Here is a 15,969-nt window from a genome sequence, read left to right as displayed (position 1 = left end):
TGTGCTAAGTGCTGTGAATGTATTAACCACTTAATGCCCACAACGTCAAGATATTGTTAAGTGTGTGAATAGAATCCTCATTTTATAGGTAAAAAAAACTGAAACACAGAGAAATTAAATAACTAGCATATAAATATTAACATAACTATAACTGGCTATTATTATTAGTAACTAGCACCAGGACTGAACCCAGGAAGTTGGCTCCAGAGTCCATACTTATAACCATGACAACATCCTGCCTGAAGATTTGCCTCCAGTAGTATCTACCTACTTTGGCCTTGATCACACAGCTAGTTGGTGGCCAGGACAAAGGTACTGCTGTCCTCTCTCCAGTCACATCCCTGCCTCAACAGGTCCTGTCAATCATCACCTGCAAATCAAAGCCACCCTGGGCCTCAGCAAAAGTCTAACCAACTGAACAGAGTGGGCATATGAGCTGATGAACTAACTCTTCATAGGAACCCAGGTCAGGAGGCTACCGTCAGAAGCAAGATAGGTCGAAGGCCTCAGGGAGGAGGAAGCAATCACTGGGAAACCTTCAGGGACACTCAACACTGAAGATCCACCTGCTATAAACCACAAGACCTCTTAAATGTAACCAAAAGTCCACTGTAAAACTATAGGGTTGGTTTTATTGAAGAGGATGCTTACATTTCACTGACTTTGTATTTTAATTAACCTTACATTATCATTTAGGTAAAACTCAAAATATGGGCACATGTCAGAGCTCTGTGGTCCCAGAAATGGATGGACAATGAAAGAAAGAAACACACAGCCTGTCTTCTGTAGAGATGTTCCTGGAAGATGGTCCTTCCTAATTAGCTTAACACCATGTAACACAGCCAACGTTTCAACAACTAGTCAAAAACATTTCAACAAATTTGCATCATCTGTTAGGTGTTTCATATGCCACATAACAAATGGACTCCTAAATCATCCTGCAAAATAAACATTCATGTATTTTTACACACATGCATAAATTGGAATAAAAGCTTATATGCTCCTATATTCGGATTTTCTCTGGAAGGAAAAATTATCAGTGAAGCTTTTTGTAGAAAATGAATAAACATACACAGTGATTTTCTTCCAAGCATATCTTCCATTTTCAAATATGAAAATGCAACCAGGCACTTAATGTGTTAACAAGACATATTCACTAAAAAATTTGGTGTCTGACTTACCTATTGGATTTCTATTGAAGAACAATATCGGAGATCTTAAAATGGTCTCCAACATTTTGTTGTGCAAAGTTTGTGAAGAATTAACAAGGATGTAGAATATCAACAGAGACCATGTGATGCCAAAAAGGACAGTAGACACAGTTAACCCTGAAATAGAGAAATATGACTCAGCACAAAATCTCTCTCTTATTCTCAACCATGCTAAAGCATGGCAGGCAGTTAAAAAAGATACTGGGTATTTTATTCTATAAATCAAATTTGTATAGAGGTTTACATATATAGAATACAGAATAAAAAGAATATATATGTGTGTGTGTGTATATATACATATATATATATATATACAGAGAGAGAGAGAGAGAGAGAGAGAGATTCTCGAAGAGTTTAATGCTTTCAAAAAATACATTTATAAAGAAAAGTGTAAACATCACTGTTTTCCTCTCACTAAATAGAAATAACACGGGAAAAAAACTAAGTGTAAACTACAGTTTCATTCTAGGCTTGCCTAATTCAATTACAAGTTCTAATAAAACTTATAAGACAGATAAGTACACAAGTAGCTGATCTTTCTTTCTCCACATTTCAAATCTTATTATTTACAACATTTCCTATAATCTAAAAGTAAGGTATGCTTTGGTGAAAGTGAAAGTGTTAGTTGCTCAGTCAAGTCATACTCTTTGCAACCCCACGAACTATAGCCCCCAGGCTCCTCTAACCATGGAATTCTCCAGGCAAGAATACTGGAGTGGACTGCCATTACCTTCTCCAATGTTTTGCTACCAGCACGTGAATTAACAGGGAAAAGGAGATATGATCTACCATTTCCTTGTAATTTACAAGGAAATTTACTTCCATGTAAAGTAGCTTTTTAAGAACCTACTTTACTTAATACTCTGTGGTGGCCTAAATGGAAAGGAAATCCAAAGATAGGATATATGTTCAATGGTCCACTTGGCTGTACAACAGAAACTAACACAACATTGGAAAGCAACTATAATAAAAATCAATAAAAATTTAAAATAATAAAAATTAACTAGCCACTTCTATGCTCAAGTAGCTATAAAGAGTACGAAAAGACCATGTTAAGTTGCAAATGGACAATCTCTTAAATAACTGAACTGCAAGAAACTACAAATTATATTTTGACATGAAATAATCTAAATAAGATAATCTAAACTAATCTCTCACTATTTTACAGAACCCCAAAGCATTTGTAAATAAAGACAATCATTTAAATTTATGTTTTATCAATGACATAAATGATCACTACTATGCATATAAAAATTAAAGTAGCCCTCCAAACACCTCTTCAATTCACAATGCTATATAGGACGGGGATAATTTTGGCAATATATATTCCATCAAGTATTTTTTTCCATTCAGCTGCTACATCAGTGTTATTTAAATTCTGAAAGCTGCTTAAATTCCTGAATTCCATCAACAGGTTTTTGCCTTAGCCCACTCCAAAATCACTGCAGATGGTGATTGCAGCCATGAAATTAAAAGATGCTTACTCCTTGGAAGGAAAGTTATGACCAACCTAGATAGCATATTAAAAAGCAGAGACATTACTTTGCCAATATTGGTCCGTCTTGTCAAGGCTATGGTTTTTCCAGTGGTCACGTATGAATGCGAGAGTTGGAATGTGAAGAAAGCTGAGCACCGAAGAACTGATGCTTTTGAACTGTAGTGCTAGAGAAGACTCTTGAGAGTCCCTTGGACTGCAAGGAGATCCAACCAGTCCATCCTAAAGGAGATCAGTCCTGGGTGTTCATTGGAAGGACTGATGCTGAGGCTGAAACTCCAATATTTTGGCCACCTCATGCGAAGAGCTGACTCATTGGGAAAGACCCTGATGCTGGGAGAGATTGGGGGCAGGGGGAGAAGGGGACGACAGAGGATGAGATGGTTGGATGGCATCACCGACTCGATGCACTTGAGTTTGGGTGAACTCTGGGAGCTGGTGATGGACAGGGAGGCCTGGTGTGCTTCAATTCATGGAGTTGCAAAGAGTCGGACATGACTGAGCGACTGAACTGAACTGTACCATCCTATATGAATGTGTAACAGAATCCCTTTATTCTTCTTTAAGCCCTCATTGTCCACCAATTCAGAAGGTGAACAGCTGGTAGACTCAAGTTTCTTATCAAGCGATCAATAAAATAAATACCATATTTCAATGAGTGGATTTTTACATAACTTACTCTTTATAGAAAGTTTGTACAAGCATTTCCTGTGAGGATATTTCAATTTTTAGTTTTTTTTTTTATTTTATTTTATTGGGGCATAGTTGCTTTTCAATGTTGTGTTAGTTTCTGCTGTTCAGCAAAGCAAATCAGTTATATGTATACATATCTCCCTTCCCTCTTGGACCTCCCTTCCCCCTATCCCTCCTCTCTAGGTCATCGCAGAGCACTGAGCTGAGCACCCTGTGCTATATAGAAGCTTCCCACTAGCTGTCTGTTTTACACATGGTAGTGTGTGTATGTCAATTCTAACCTCCCAATTCATCTCCCTCACCTCCCCACTCCCACTCTGTGTCCAAACATCTACTCTCTACAACTCTATTCATCCCCTGCAAATAGGTTCATATGTACCAATTTTCCTAGATTCCATGTTGTTGCTTAGTCCCCAAGTCATATCCAACTCTTCACAATCCCATGGACTGCAGCATGCCAGGCTTCCCTGTCCCTCACCATCTCCCAGAGTTTGCCGAAGTTCATGAATCAGTGATGCCATCCAACCAGCTCATCCTCTGTCACCCTCTTCTCCTGCCTTCAGCCTTTCCCAGCATCAGGGTCTTTTCCAGTGAGTCAGCTGTTTACATCAGGAGGCCAAAGTACTATAACTTGAGTTTCAGCCTGTCCTTTCAATGAGTATTCAGGGTTGATTTCCTTTAAGACTGACTGGTTTTATCTCCTTACTGTCCAAGAGACTCTCAAGAGTCTTCTCCAACACCACAGTTCTAAAGCATCAGTTCTTCAGTGCTCAGCCTTTATTGTCCAGCTCTCACATCTGTACATGACTACTGAAAAGATAGCTTTGAGTATATGGACTTTGTCAGCAAAGTGATATCTCTACTTTTTAATACACTAACTAGGTTTGTCATAGCTTTCCTGCCAAGAAGCAACTGTCTTCTAAATTCATGACTGCATTCACCATCCACATTGACTTTAGAGCCCAAGAAAAGGAAATCTGTCACTGCTCCCACATTTTCCCTTCTGTTTGCCATGAAGTGATGGGATGGGATGCCATGATATTAGTCTTTTTAACATTCAGCTTTAAGTTGGCTTTTTCACTCTCCTTCTTCACCCTCATCAAGAGGCTCTTTAGTTCCTTTTTGCTTTCTGCCATTAGAGTGGTATCACCCACATATCTGAGGTTGAAATTCTCCAGCAATCTTGATTCCAGCTTGTAAGCCATCCAGCCCAGCATTTCACATGATGTGCTCTGTGTATCAGTTAAATAAACGGGGTGCCAACAAACAGCCTTGTCATACTTCTTTCTCCAACCTAAATCAATCAGTTGTTCCATACAGGGTTCTAACTGTTGCTTCTTGACCCACATACAGGTTTCTCAGGAGACAGGTAAGATGGTCTGGTATTCCAATCTCTTTAAGAGTTTTTCACAGTTTGTTATGATCCACACAGTCAAACACTTTAGCTTGGCCTATGAAACAGAGGTAGATGTTGTTCTGGAATTCTCTTGCTTTCTCTATGATCCAGAAAATGTTGACAATTTGATCTCTGGTTCCTCTGCCTTTTCTAAATGCAGGTTGAACATCTAGAAGTTCTCAGTTCACATAATGCTAAAAATTAGCTTGAATGATTTTGAGCATAACATTAGTAGCATGGGAGATGAGTGCAATTGTCTGGTGTATTGAACATTCTTTAGTACTGCCCTTCTTGGGAACTGGGATGAGGATTGACCATTTCTGGTCCTGTGGCCGGAATATATATAGCATATTCCAAATTTGCTGACATATTGAGTGCAGCACTTTAATAGCATCATCTTTTAGGATTTTAAATAACTCTGCTGGAATTCTATCACCTTCACTAGCTTTATAGGCAGCAGTGCTTCCTAAGGCTCACTTGACTCCACACTCCAGAATGTCTGGTTCTGAGTGAGAGGCTACATCACTGTCCAGGTCATTAATATCTTTATTGTACAGTTCTTCTGTGTATTATTTCCATCTCTTCTTGATCTTTTCTGCTTCAATTAGGTCTTTACCATTTCTGTCCTTTATTGTGCCCATCTTTGGATTAAATGTTCCTTTGATATTTCCAATTTTCTTGAAGAGATCTCTAGCCTTACCCTTTCTGTTGCTTTCCTCTATTTCTTTGTATTGTCCATTGAAGAAGGCCTTCTGGTCTCTCCTGGCTATTCTCTGGATCTCTGCATTTAGTTCTAGGAGGTCTTCTAGGTCTTCATAGAACTGGTCAACTTCATCTTCCTTGGCATCAGTGATTGGGACATAGACTTGGATTACTGAGATGTTGAATGGTTTGCCTTGGAAATGAATCAAGATCGTACTACTGTTTTTAAGGTTGCACCCAAGAACTGCATTTTGGACTCTTGTTGATTATGAGGACTATTCTATTTCTTTGAAATGATTCTTGCCCACAGTAGTAGATATAATGATCATCTGAATTAAATTCACCCATTCCCATCCATTTTAGTTCACTGACTCCTAAGATGTCGATGTTTACTCTTACCATCTCCTGCTTGACCACAATCAATTTACCTGGATTCATGGACCTAACATTCCAGGTCCCTATGCAATACTATTATTTATAGTATCAGATTTTACTTCCCCCACCAGACACATCCACAACTGAGCATCGTTTCCACTTTGATCCAGCCACTTCATTCTGTCTGGAGGTATTAGTAGTTGTCTTCCACTCTTCCCCAGTAGCGTACTGGACACCTTCTGACCTGGCGGCTAATCTTTTAGTGTCATACCTTTTTGCCTTTTTATGCAGTTCATGGGTTTCTCATGGCTAGTACACTGGAGTGGTTTGCCATTCCCTCCTCAGTGGATCACATTTTATCATAACTCTGCACTATGACCCATCTGTCTTAGGTGGCCCTACATGGCATAGCTCATAGCTTCATTGAGTTATGCAAGCCCCTTTGCCACGATAAGGCAGTGATCCACGAAGACACTAGATTCCACATATATGTATTAATTCAAGTATTTTCTTCTGTTTTTCTCTTTCTGACTTTACTTTGTATGACAGACTCTAGGTCCATCCACGTCTCAACAAATGACTCAATTTCATTCCTTTCTATGGATGAGTAATATTCCAGTGTACGTGTGCGTTACTCGCTCAGTCATGTCCAACTCTTTTCAACTCAATGGACTGTAGCCTGCCAGGCTTCTCTGTCCATGGAATTCTCCAAGTATGAATACTGGAGTGGGTTGCCATGCTCTTATCCAGGGGTTCTTCCTGACCCAGGGATCAAACCTAGGTCTCCCATATTGCATGCAGATTTTTTACCATTTGAGCTACCTGGGAAGCCCCCCGCCTCCCCTGACCCAGTGTATATATGTACCATAAATGAGATGAAAAGACAGTCCTGAGAATGGGAGAAAATAATTACAAAATAAGTAACTGACCGGGGATTAATCTCCACAATATACAAACAGCTCTTGCAGCTTAATATAAAAAAAAAAAAAAAAAAACCAAACAACCCAATCAAAAAACGGCAGAAGATCTATACAGATCTTTCTCCAAAGAAGACATGCAGATGGCCAAGAAGCACATGAAAAGATGCTCAATATTGTTATTAGAGAAATGCAGATCAAAAGTCCAATAAGGTATTACCTCACACCAGTCAGAATGTCCATCATCAAAAAGTATACAAATAATAAATGCTAGAGGTGGTGTGGAAAAAGGGAACCTTCTTGCACTGTTAGTAGGAATGTAAATTGCTACAGTCACTATGGAGACCCACTCCATACCCACTCCAACCCACTCCAGTATGGAGGTTCCTTAAAAAATAGAAAATAGAACCACCATATGACCTAGCAATCCCACTACTGGGCACATATCCTGAGAAAACCATAATTCAAAAAGACACATGCACCCCAGTGTTCACAGCAACACTATTTATAAAAGCTAGGCCATGGAATCCACCCAAATATCCATCAACAGATGAATGGATAAAGAAGACATTAAAAGTTTTTGTTAAAGACATCATTTAAATAGTATGTAATGCTATGCTATATATATTCTAAATACTCTTGTGAATAGAGATAGTCATGATAATATTAGTCTGGCAAGCCAAATTTTGAATTAATCACACAGTTGGGGAAGATATAACACTGTGATCTCAGGGTAAGAAAGAGAAGGAATCCTAATTCCAGACAATGGACTTTCACCTGCTTAGCTTCTCAAGTTATGAGAGAAGCCCAGGAGATGAACAGTGTGGAAATGGAAGCTCTGCAAACCTGGGAGGGAATAATGCTTTTATCTGGGGCCCATGCTGCCAGAGGATTTCATCCAACATCAATAAAAGCCAAGGTTTATTCAGACAGAATCAGAACAACCTGAACCACAGGGTGGGTGGGGATCCATTTCTAATCCCCTTACCCATCCATACAGAGATATAAGATTTAGTTAAAGCACATCTTAGAACACACAATAGCTACATATTTCCAGTGGCTGATTTTCTCAATGTGCAATCCTGGTTTTACTACCAAAATCCAGTATGGACCAAATTAAGAGTCTCCATTCAACCTCTTTTTTTCTAGTAGATCTTTAAAATAACTATTTTAATTAATTCATAGAGTAAATGTGATTCAGACACTTAGTCTGTTAAGACATTACTGAATTACTCTGGAAGCCCTTCTTGCTCACACAGACTCACTGTAAACACCTTAAACCCTGGTACAATGGAGCATATAACTCAACTTTACCTGAATAAACTCCTAAGTACCAGTTCAGAATGAACACTGTATCTTCATGTTCTTTTACATATGTTCCAAAAAACAGGTCATTTTGTACATTCGCCCTATGGAACAGGAAATTAAAAATATTACACTATAGATATACATAAAATTTACACAAATATCACCAAAAAATTACTTCAATTCAAGAAATGTATTTTATGCTGGAAAGTGTTTCCCAGCTCACAAGCCCTCTGTGTGTCTCCCTTTTGAAAATCTGAATCACGACTTTCAGTTTTCAGAATTATCTGTGAAGACAGACTTAGAAAATGAACTTATGGTTGCCAAGGGGAAGGATAGATAGAATGTTTGGATGCTCATGCACACACTGCTATATTTAAAACAGGTAACCAACAAGGGCTCATTGTATAACACATGGAACTCTGTCCAATGTTATGTGGCAGCCTGGATGGGAGGAAGTTTGGGGAAGAATGGGTACATGTATATGTATGGCTGTATCCCTTCACTGTTCATATGAAACTATCACAACATTATTGATTGGCTATATTGAAATACAACATTAAAAGTTCAAAAAAAGAAAAACAATTGTCTGTGAAGAAGCTGCTACAGCGAGGGACATGGGGAGAGACGACAGGGGGATCACACACCACCCGCAGGAACGTTCATCTTTCTTAAGGGAAACTACATGAGGGTCAGAAGAGGAGGCTGAACAAGCCCTATCTCTCCCCCTGACTCTGTGGGAAAGGGGGCTTTGGGTAGATTCATAGTACTTTGGGTCAGACCAGGAATCACTCACCACAATGCAAGCCACCAGTCCTGCATGACATAGGCGACCTGGAGCAGGAAACAACAGTCACTCACACAGTGACATTACTGAGCCTCACACCCTGTTCACTAGGATGGGGGATGGAAAGGCTCCAGGAGACAGTCCTTCCAGCTCAGGTCTGCACCAAGTCCCACACCCCAGATGACCACAGGTCAGGGGAGGGCATCTTACAAGTTAATATCTTTAAAAGAAATCCCTTTTTCCCTAGAAGACTTTGCTTCCCAAATATAATGTACATCAATGGAAATCCAAGTGGACTGCAAAAGGCAGTAATAATAGTACAAATGCTTGGATTTTTTTCAAAGCAAAAGCTTGACAGGTACAGTGATGGTCAGTTCTGGGTTTCAGCTTGGCTGGGTCAGTCTCCAGTGATTCAACCAAACACTCATCTAGATGTTGCTGTGAACATATTTTGTGGATGTTGTTCACATCTATCATCAGAACTTCAGGAGAGGAGACCACCCTCAACACTGTGGTGGCCTCATCCAGTCAGATGAAGACTTGAAGAGCAAAACCTGAGGCTTCCTGGAGGAGGAAGAAATTCTGTCTCAAGACATCAGGGTCAGCTCCTGTCTAAGGTTTTTATGCAGGCCTGCCTTTCAGATTTCACATTCACCAAGCTAGGCCCACAACTGCATGAGCCAAGTCTTTGAGATAAATCTCTTAATATATATATATTTAAAAATAATTATAAAATACAGTATAAATAGTATATAAATATCAAGCTGAGTGTACAAACCAAAATAAACGCCCTTACATACCTGAGCTGCGATGTTGACTAGAATAAGGAAGATGATGACAGGCCAGTCAGCACTGGCTGTGAAGTAATTCATATATGTCTTAAAACCAACTTTTCCTTCCAAATGGTCCTCCAGAGGTAGTATAACCTGTATATTCTTAGTCTAGAATGGAAAAATGGCAGTGACAGATGAAATTTTAAAATATGAATCCCAAATTTCAAGAGCTCAGCAATGTCCTCCACTGCAAAGCTGTGGGAAACAGACACACCTCATACACTGGTAGGAGTGCAGGATGGTCCATCTCCTACAGAGAAAGATGTGGGAATATCTGGCCAAATCACATATGTATTTATACTTGGATCCAGCCATCCTACTTCTAGGAATCTATTAGAAATAAGGAAATGTCATTCGCATGAGTTCATTCAATGTTGGATAGTTTTGCTTAAAATACATCATGACTCTCAACACACACACAACAAAATCATTTAACGTATAAATGCAGAAGTGTGATCTAAGATAACAAGCAAAATTATGTGGAGCTAATGTATCCCTCTAGATGACTTTTGTCACTCAGTGATAGAAACATAAAACATACTTGGGGCTCAAAATACTAGCCAAATACAGTAAACTGAGTTCACAGAAAGAGTTGGAGTAATATGAGTTTGGATAGGACATTGCAAGCATGTGATCTGAATCTATATGGTTCCTAAGTTTCAGAGAGTGATTCCTGAGTTTAGAAAGTGAACAGCTAATCCAAATACTTATCAGAGCCATTCCAGGCTCCTAGGTTTGGATATTGAGGGTATGGCTATCAAGGGAATATCTGTGTATGTTTTTAAGGGAGATCTAGTGCAATACTTTGGCCACCTCATGCGAAGAGTTGACTCATTGGAAAAGACCCTAATGCTGGGAAGCATTGAGGGCAGGAGGAGAAGGGGATGACAGAGGATGAGATGGCTGAATGGCATCACCAACTCGATGGACATGGGTTTGGGTAGACTCCGGGAGTTGGTGATAGACAGGAAGGCCTGGCGTGCTTCAATTCATGGGGTCACAAAGAGTCGGACACAACTGAGCAACTGGACTGAACTGAGTGCATTTCTGCCTGGAGGACTCAGAATGCATTATAGAGTCACAGGAGCCTAGTGTGTCCTCAGCTCTACGCTGGCCACTGGGATTCAAGGTTAAGATGTGGTTCTCAATCTTGAAGTGTGAGAAAGGAGGACGGCCACTAACACTGAAGTGTCTACCATGTGTCAGGTCCTTTGCACACGTTACCTCTGACCTATCACAAACCATCTGACACTGAGGCAAAATAACACCATCAGTCACCTGCAGTGCCAGAACATTCTAACATATAGGAAAAGTAGCTGATTTAACATGGCAACAGCAGGACTCAGTCTAAGGGGGTCTTCACATTAAGCCTCTGGATGCATAAGGGAAGCCAGGGGCCACCAGCATGTGTAGGATGTAACTATGGTAAACTGAAGAGTCCTCAATCAGTGTGAGCCACATTCACTCAGAAATTCACAGCAGTGCACCCACTCCTGGTCTCCATAAGATTCTCCATCTTACACGCAAAGGGGAACCCCAAGCAGGCTTGCTCCCCTCATGCTCTTCTAACTCTACTAATTCCATGGAACAAGACTTTGGGAACTTAGGGTCTACTTTGGGAAAAATGAAGATGTCATGAGCAGACTGAAGGTCCATGAGACCACCAAGAGCAGACAGACCTGGGCACACTGCAGGATGAGAAACTCACTTCTTGGTCTTCTGGAGCCGCATCTTTCAATGAGGGTCTGGGAGACTGGAGAGACTGAACCAAAGACTCAGAGATCACAGTGGGAGCTCCTGGAACTGGAGGTGGTTCAGACTGCTCATTCCCCTTCTCAAAAAGGGAAAAAATATCTATCCCGGAATTCAGGAACTCAGAGTAAGTTCCTCTTTCCACCATTTTGCCCTAAAATTTAAAAAAATGAGAGAAATTAATTTATATTTGATAATATTAAACCAAGCTAAACACTAGTCAAAAAAGTTATCTGGTCTTAAATTATGATTTTTGAAAAAAAATGATCCCTGGGTCTACAATTCTTGTTGAGAAATCTAGTTCAGTCAGCTCAGGACAGAACTGAGCATTGGGTTCTCTGCCAAACCCTGTCCCTGTGTTGGTTGCTAGGGGATATGAAAGAAACATGTGCTCATGTGTTATAAATGGAGGCCATTGACAGGACTACCCTGGGCACTTAGGGAAGCAAGAAGCACAGAGGTTGGTGGGAGAACCAGCACAGTCTTTTTAGACAACATGGGAATTGAGAGAAGCCTCATGTGACAATTCCAGGAAAGAAATTTAAACTTAACCCAGAGGTGGGCACAAGTACATCTGCATATAGGTAAGAGTCACTCATTAAATCTTCACTGCCCACTGTCACTGTCACACTATCATGTGCCCAGCTGGGATAATAGGAACCAGCCCTGGACAGAAAATCCACGAGAGGCATCTCCATGGTCTCTATAACTGCCCCCACACACTCAGCAAGTTTCCAACTGAAAATTCAATGTTCCACCTTTTAAAGTAATTAAACAAGAAAACCGTGGGGCTGGGGTGGCTTTAAAACCTTGGCAGTCTGTGCCCACAAACCAAAACCTAAGCCAGAATCAATGTACTCAGATCCAAGAAAAGACTTAGGACCCTCGCTGGGACCCCTCTCACCCTATCCCCTGAGGGGGTACACTGGAAGAAATGCAGGGAGGCCTTTGGGTACCAACAGATACTGCAGAACTAGAAAATTATGCAGAATGTATTGTGTCTTGTTCCACTTGGAAGGCAAAATTCACACATTTCTTTAATGAAATCACCACGCACCACATCAAATCTGTAATATGCACAATTAAATGACTGGTAGTACAAAGACAGCAATTTCACTCAGCAGTCAAGCCCTGACAATTCCAAGGGGACAAGGGGGCAGCCATCCCCTCTCTGCTGTGAGAGGGGAACCCGACAGTGAGGATGGTCCCCAACTCATCCAGGAGTGCTCACTAGTGGACAAATAGTTGTTTTGTTAGTACTAAAATTGGGGGTAGTGTCCTCAAAGGAAGCAATAAGGGGGGGACCCAAAACATCTAGGGATGGGTTAAATAGATTATACTCCGGCCCACTGATCCTATGCTCATAACACTGTCAACACTGGGGTTTACATACTAGAATCACCCCCTCTGCACGTGAAATCAACTGCTCTCAACCTTGCAAACCTTAGCCCCTTCTAGAGGAGCAGAGAAAGAGTTGACACATGGAACTGCTTCCAGAGAGGCAGGGGTTCTGTATTTTAATAATCTTTCTTGGAGCAGAGATTCATTTTAGCAGTCAGGGATCTGACCAAGGGCCTGTGGGGGCAGTCAGGGGTTAACAACAAACGTGCTGAGACCTAGAAGTAAAAAAGCCAAGGAGTGAACCATCAAACAACCACCAAGTCTGAACACTTCTCACTAATTTCCACCCCGCCATCAACCATGCTAGGAGCTGTGGGTTGGATGGTGTTCCCCCCTCAAAAAGATAAGTTCAAACATGACACCTGTGAACGTGACCAAATAAGGAAGCAGGGCCTCTGCAGATGTAATCAAGTTAAGATGAGGTCACACTGGAGCAGGATGATCCTACATCCAATATGACTGATGTTCTTATGAGAAGAGACCAGACTGACACAGGGACAATGGGCATGTGACATCAGAGGCAGAGACCACAGTGCTGCAGCTGGAAGTCAAGACAAACCAAGGAAGGACCGTGAACACCACAGGCTGGAAGGAAGGATTGTCCCCTGGAGCCTTCAGGGAGAGCACGGCCCTGCCAGCACCTGGATTTGGGATCTGTAGCCTCCAGAACAGGGAGACAATAAACTTCTGCTGTTGTAAGTCACTCAGTTTGCAGTACTAGGTTACGGTAGTTCTAAAAACTGATACTCTAGCTTGAGCCCACACTTCTGTCTTCTCAGCTCTACTAAAGATTTCTAACTGCTTCTTCTGTCACCCCTCCAGTGACCATCGGAGGAATCTCTTAACTCCCACATCAGAACACATCCCTCCTCTGCTCTGGACCATGCAAGACTTCCATCCCTCTTCTGGTCCCTGCCCACAGCTCAGAGACCAGCTCCCTTTCATTCCCCTGCCCCCTCTCCTCAGACACGCTGGTCTTCCTGCTGTTCCTCCAACCTGCCAGGTCAGCTCCTTCCTCAGGACCCCCTGTCTCAGACCCCCTCCCCCAGGCGGCTGTGTGGCCCCCACCTTCATGTCACTCAGACCCTGTGAGACACCATCTCCTCAGGGAGGCAGCCAGGATGTCAGCCCACCCACCTCTCTGTCACATCCTTCCCATAAGAACAGGAGCCTTGTGAAGGCAGGGCCTTTCTTCCTGCTGCACAGGCTCCGACACGTGTTGGGCACATAGAGACCTGGGCAGCAACACCAGCAACTGGCAACACCAGCAAAGTGGGCATCTCTGACCCAGGTGCTCAGCTACCCAACCTCGCTTCTTGTGTTAATGGTAGATGCTCTTGAAGCAAACTAGGTATAACAATCACCTGGATACAAACAGGTATTAGTATCTCTAATTTCTAAGTAATACAGTTTGACTTAAGTCATGGAAGAAGAAAATAAAAAATTCTAAATAAACATTACACTTAACAGATTTCATTAGAAGAGCGATGATTCAGTAACCTAGGGTTTATGTGGCTTAGAGTGTGAAAGAAAGTGAAAGTCGCTCAGTCATGAAATATAGAGTCCATGAAATTCTCCAGGCCAGAGTACTGGAGTGGGTAGCCTTTCCCTTCTCCAGGGGACCTTCCAAACTCAAGGATCGAACCCAGGTCTCCCACATTGCAGGCAGATTCCTTACCAACTGAGCCACAAGGGAAGCCCTAGAGTATAGGCTTACAGTGTACTAGTGATATTTCTGGGCTTTCCAGGTGGCGCTAGCGGTAAAGAACCTGCCTGCCAATGAGACAGTGTTCGATAAGAGACTGTTTCAGTTCCTCGGTAGGGAAGATCCCCTGGAGAAGGGCATGGCAACCCCTTCCAGTATTCGTGCCCAGGAAATCCTATGAACAGAAGAGCCTGGCAGGCTACAGGTCTTTGGATTCATCCTCCAAGGCATGAACACCAGCTCTGGTAAGAAGGGGACGTAAAACTCAGGGAGAAGAGGGTGTTTACCATGAATGCGAGGAGAGTGACTTGCAGGGATGTCTGTTTTTCAACACACATGAGTGCTAGCAATTCCAGACTTCTAGAAACTACTTACATCTTTCAATATCAGAATCTGACTTGCATCTTTTAGGTACTGCAACTGATGAGTCACTAAGATTGTGATCTTCTCCTTCAAGGCCTGACGAATACACCTACAAATGTAAAAGGCACAGTATGCAAAAGCACATTAATGGGGGTGCTTCGAACTGGTAACTTATATTTTGAAAAGAATAGGACAAAGACTACACAGCAGTCAAAGATCTACAGTTTAAATATCAAATCAATAATAAATATTAAATAAACACAAATCAATTAATCTGACTAGGTTCTTAAATTTATCAGCAGCAAATTCAAACCTAACTCTGCTTAAAAAAGCAGTTCACTGAAGGAGGCATCAACAGCTAAGGTTTTTTTTTTCTAAAACTCAGCTTAACAATTATTTACATGTTTAATAAAGAAAAACAACTGAGTAATACTGAGATTCTGAAATCCTACTGAACTAAAATAATATTTTATTGCTATGTAGGAATGAGAGGAGAGGGATCTATGTCATATAAAAATGTGTACATTCTTAGACAGCTTTCTAGGTGATTATAATTAATGATGTAAATATTAACAACAACAACAAAAACTAATAGATTCTAGGTAATCTTTGCCACAATGCATTTGCTAGACACTTGTTCCCAAAGAATGTTAGATAAAAAAATGAATGCCAGCGTGGCCTCCATTAGTCTCTGCAATATTCCCAGGTCCATCCAGGAGGCAAGTCTTCTTCCATTAGGACTGAACACTTTCCAAACATGAAAATAAAAGAATGGAATTCAAATGGCCCGAATCACAGTGGAAATCACCCAAAGTCTCAGAGCACGTGCGAATTCTCTACAGTCAAGATCCCCCTTACTATTCAACCTTAAATTTTTTTTCACAGGAAAAAAAAAAACCTGCTCCTACATTTTAAATGCAGACCCCTAGGAACTCAGCCCCAGTCTAACCCCAAAGGGTCCACACCCCTCTAGGGAAGCTAGTGCCCAGGTCTGGGGCCCCCGTGACCACAGGCAGGTCTGAGCACCCCAGTCC

General features: G+C 41.4%; 1 protein-coding gene across 1 annotated transcript in view; it reads right to left on the bottom strand.

Moving 5' to 3' along the window:
• Window positions 1–15,969, bottom strand: part of LOC133049360 (ATP-binding cassette sub-family C member 4-like) — a 157,117-nt gene that overhangs the window by 79,231 nt on the left and 61,917 nt on the right. Inside the window, 6 exon segments of the mRNA XM_061133337.1 lie at window positions 1,182–1,328; window positions 8,104–8,198; window positions 8,891–8,928; window positions 9,682–9,822; window positions 11,423–11,620; window positions 14,948–15,044. Of these exon segments, the coding sequence (XP_060989320.1) occupies window positions 1,182–1,328; window positions 8,104–8,198; window positions 8,891–8,928; window positions 9,682–9,822; window positions 11,423–11,620; window positions 14,948–15,044 (716 nt within the window).

Source organism: Dama dama, chromosome 30 (assembly GCF_033118175.1).
Source record: "Dama dama isolate Ldn47 chromosome 30, ASM3311817v1, whole genome shotgun sequence".
Lineage (NCBI taxonomy): Eukaryota > Metazoa > Chordata > Mammalia > Artiodactyla > Cervidae > Dama > Dama dama.
This window is presented reverse-complemented; position numbering and strand designations above follow the sequence as displayed.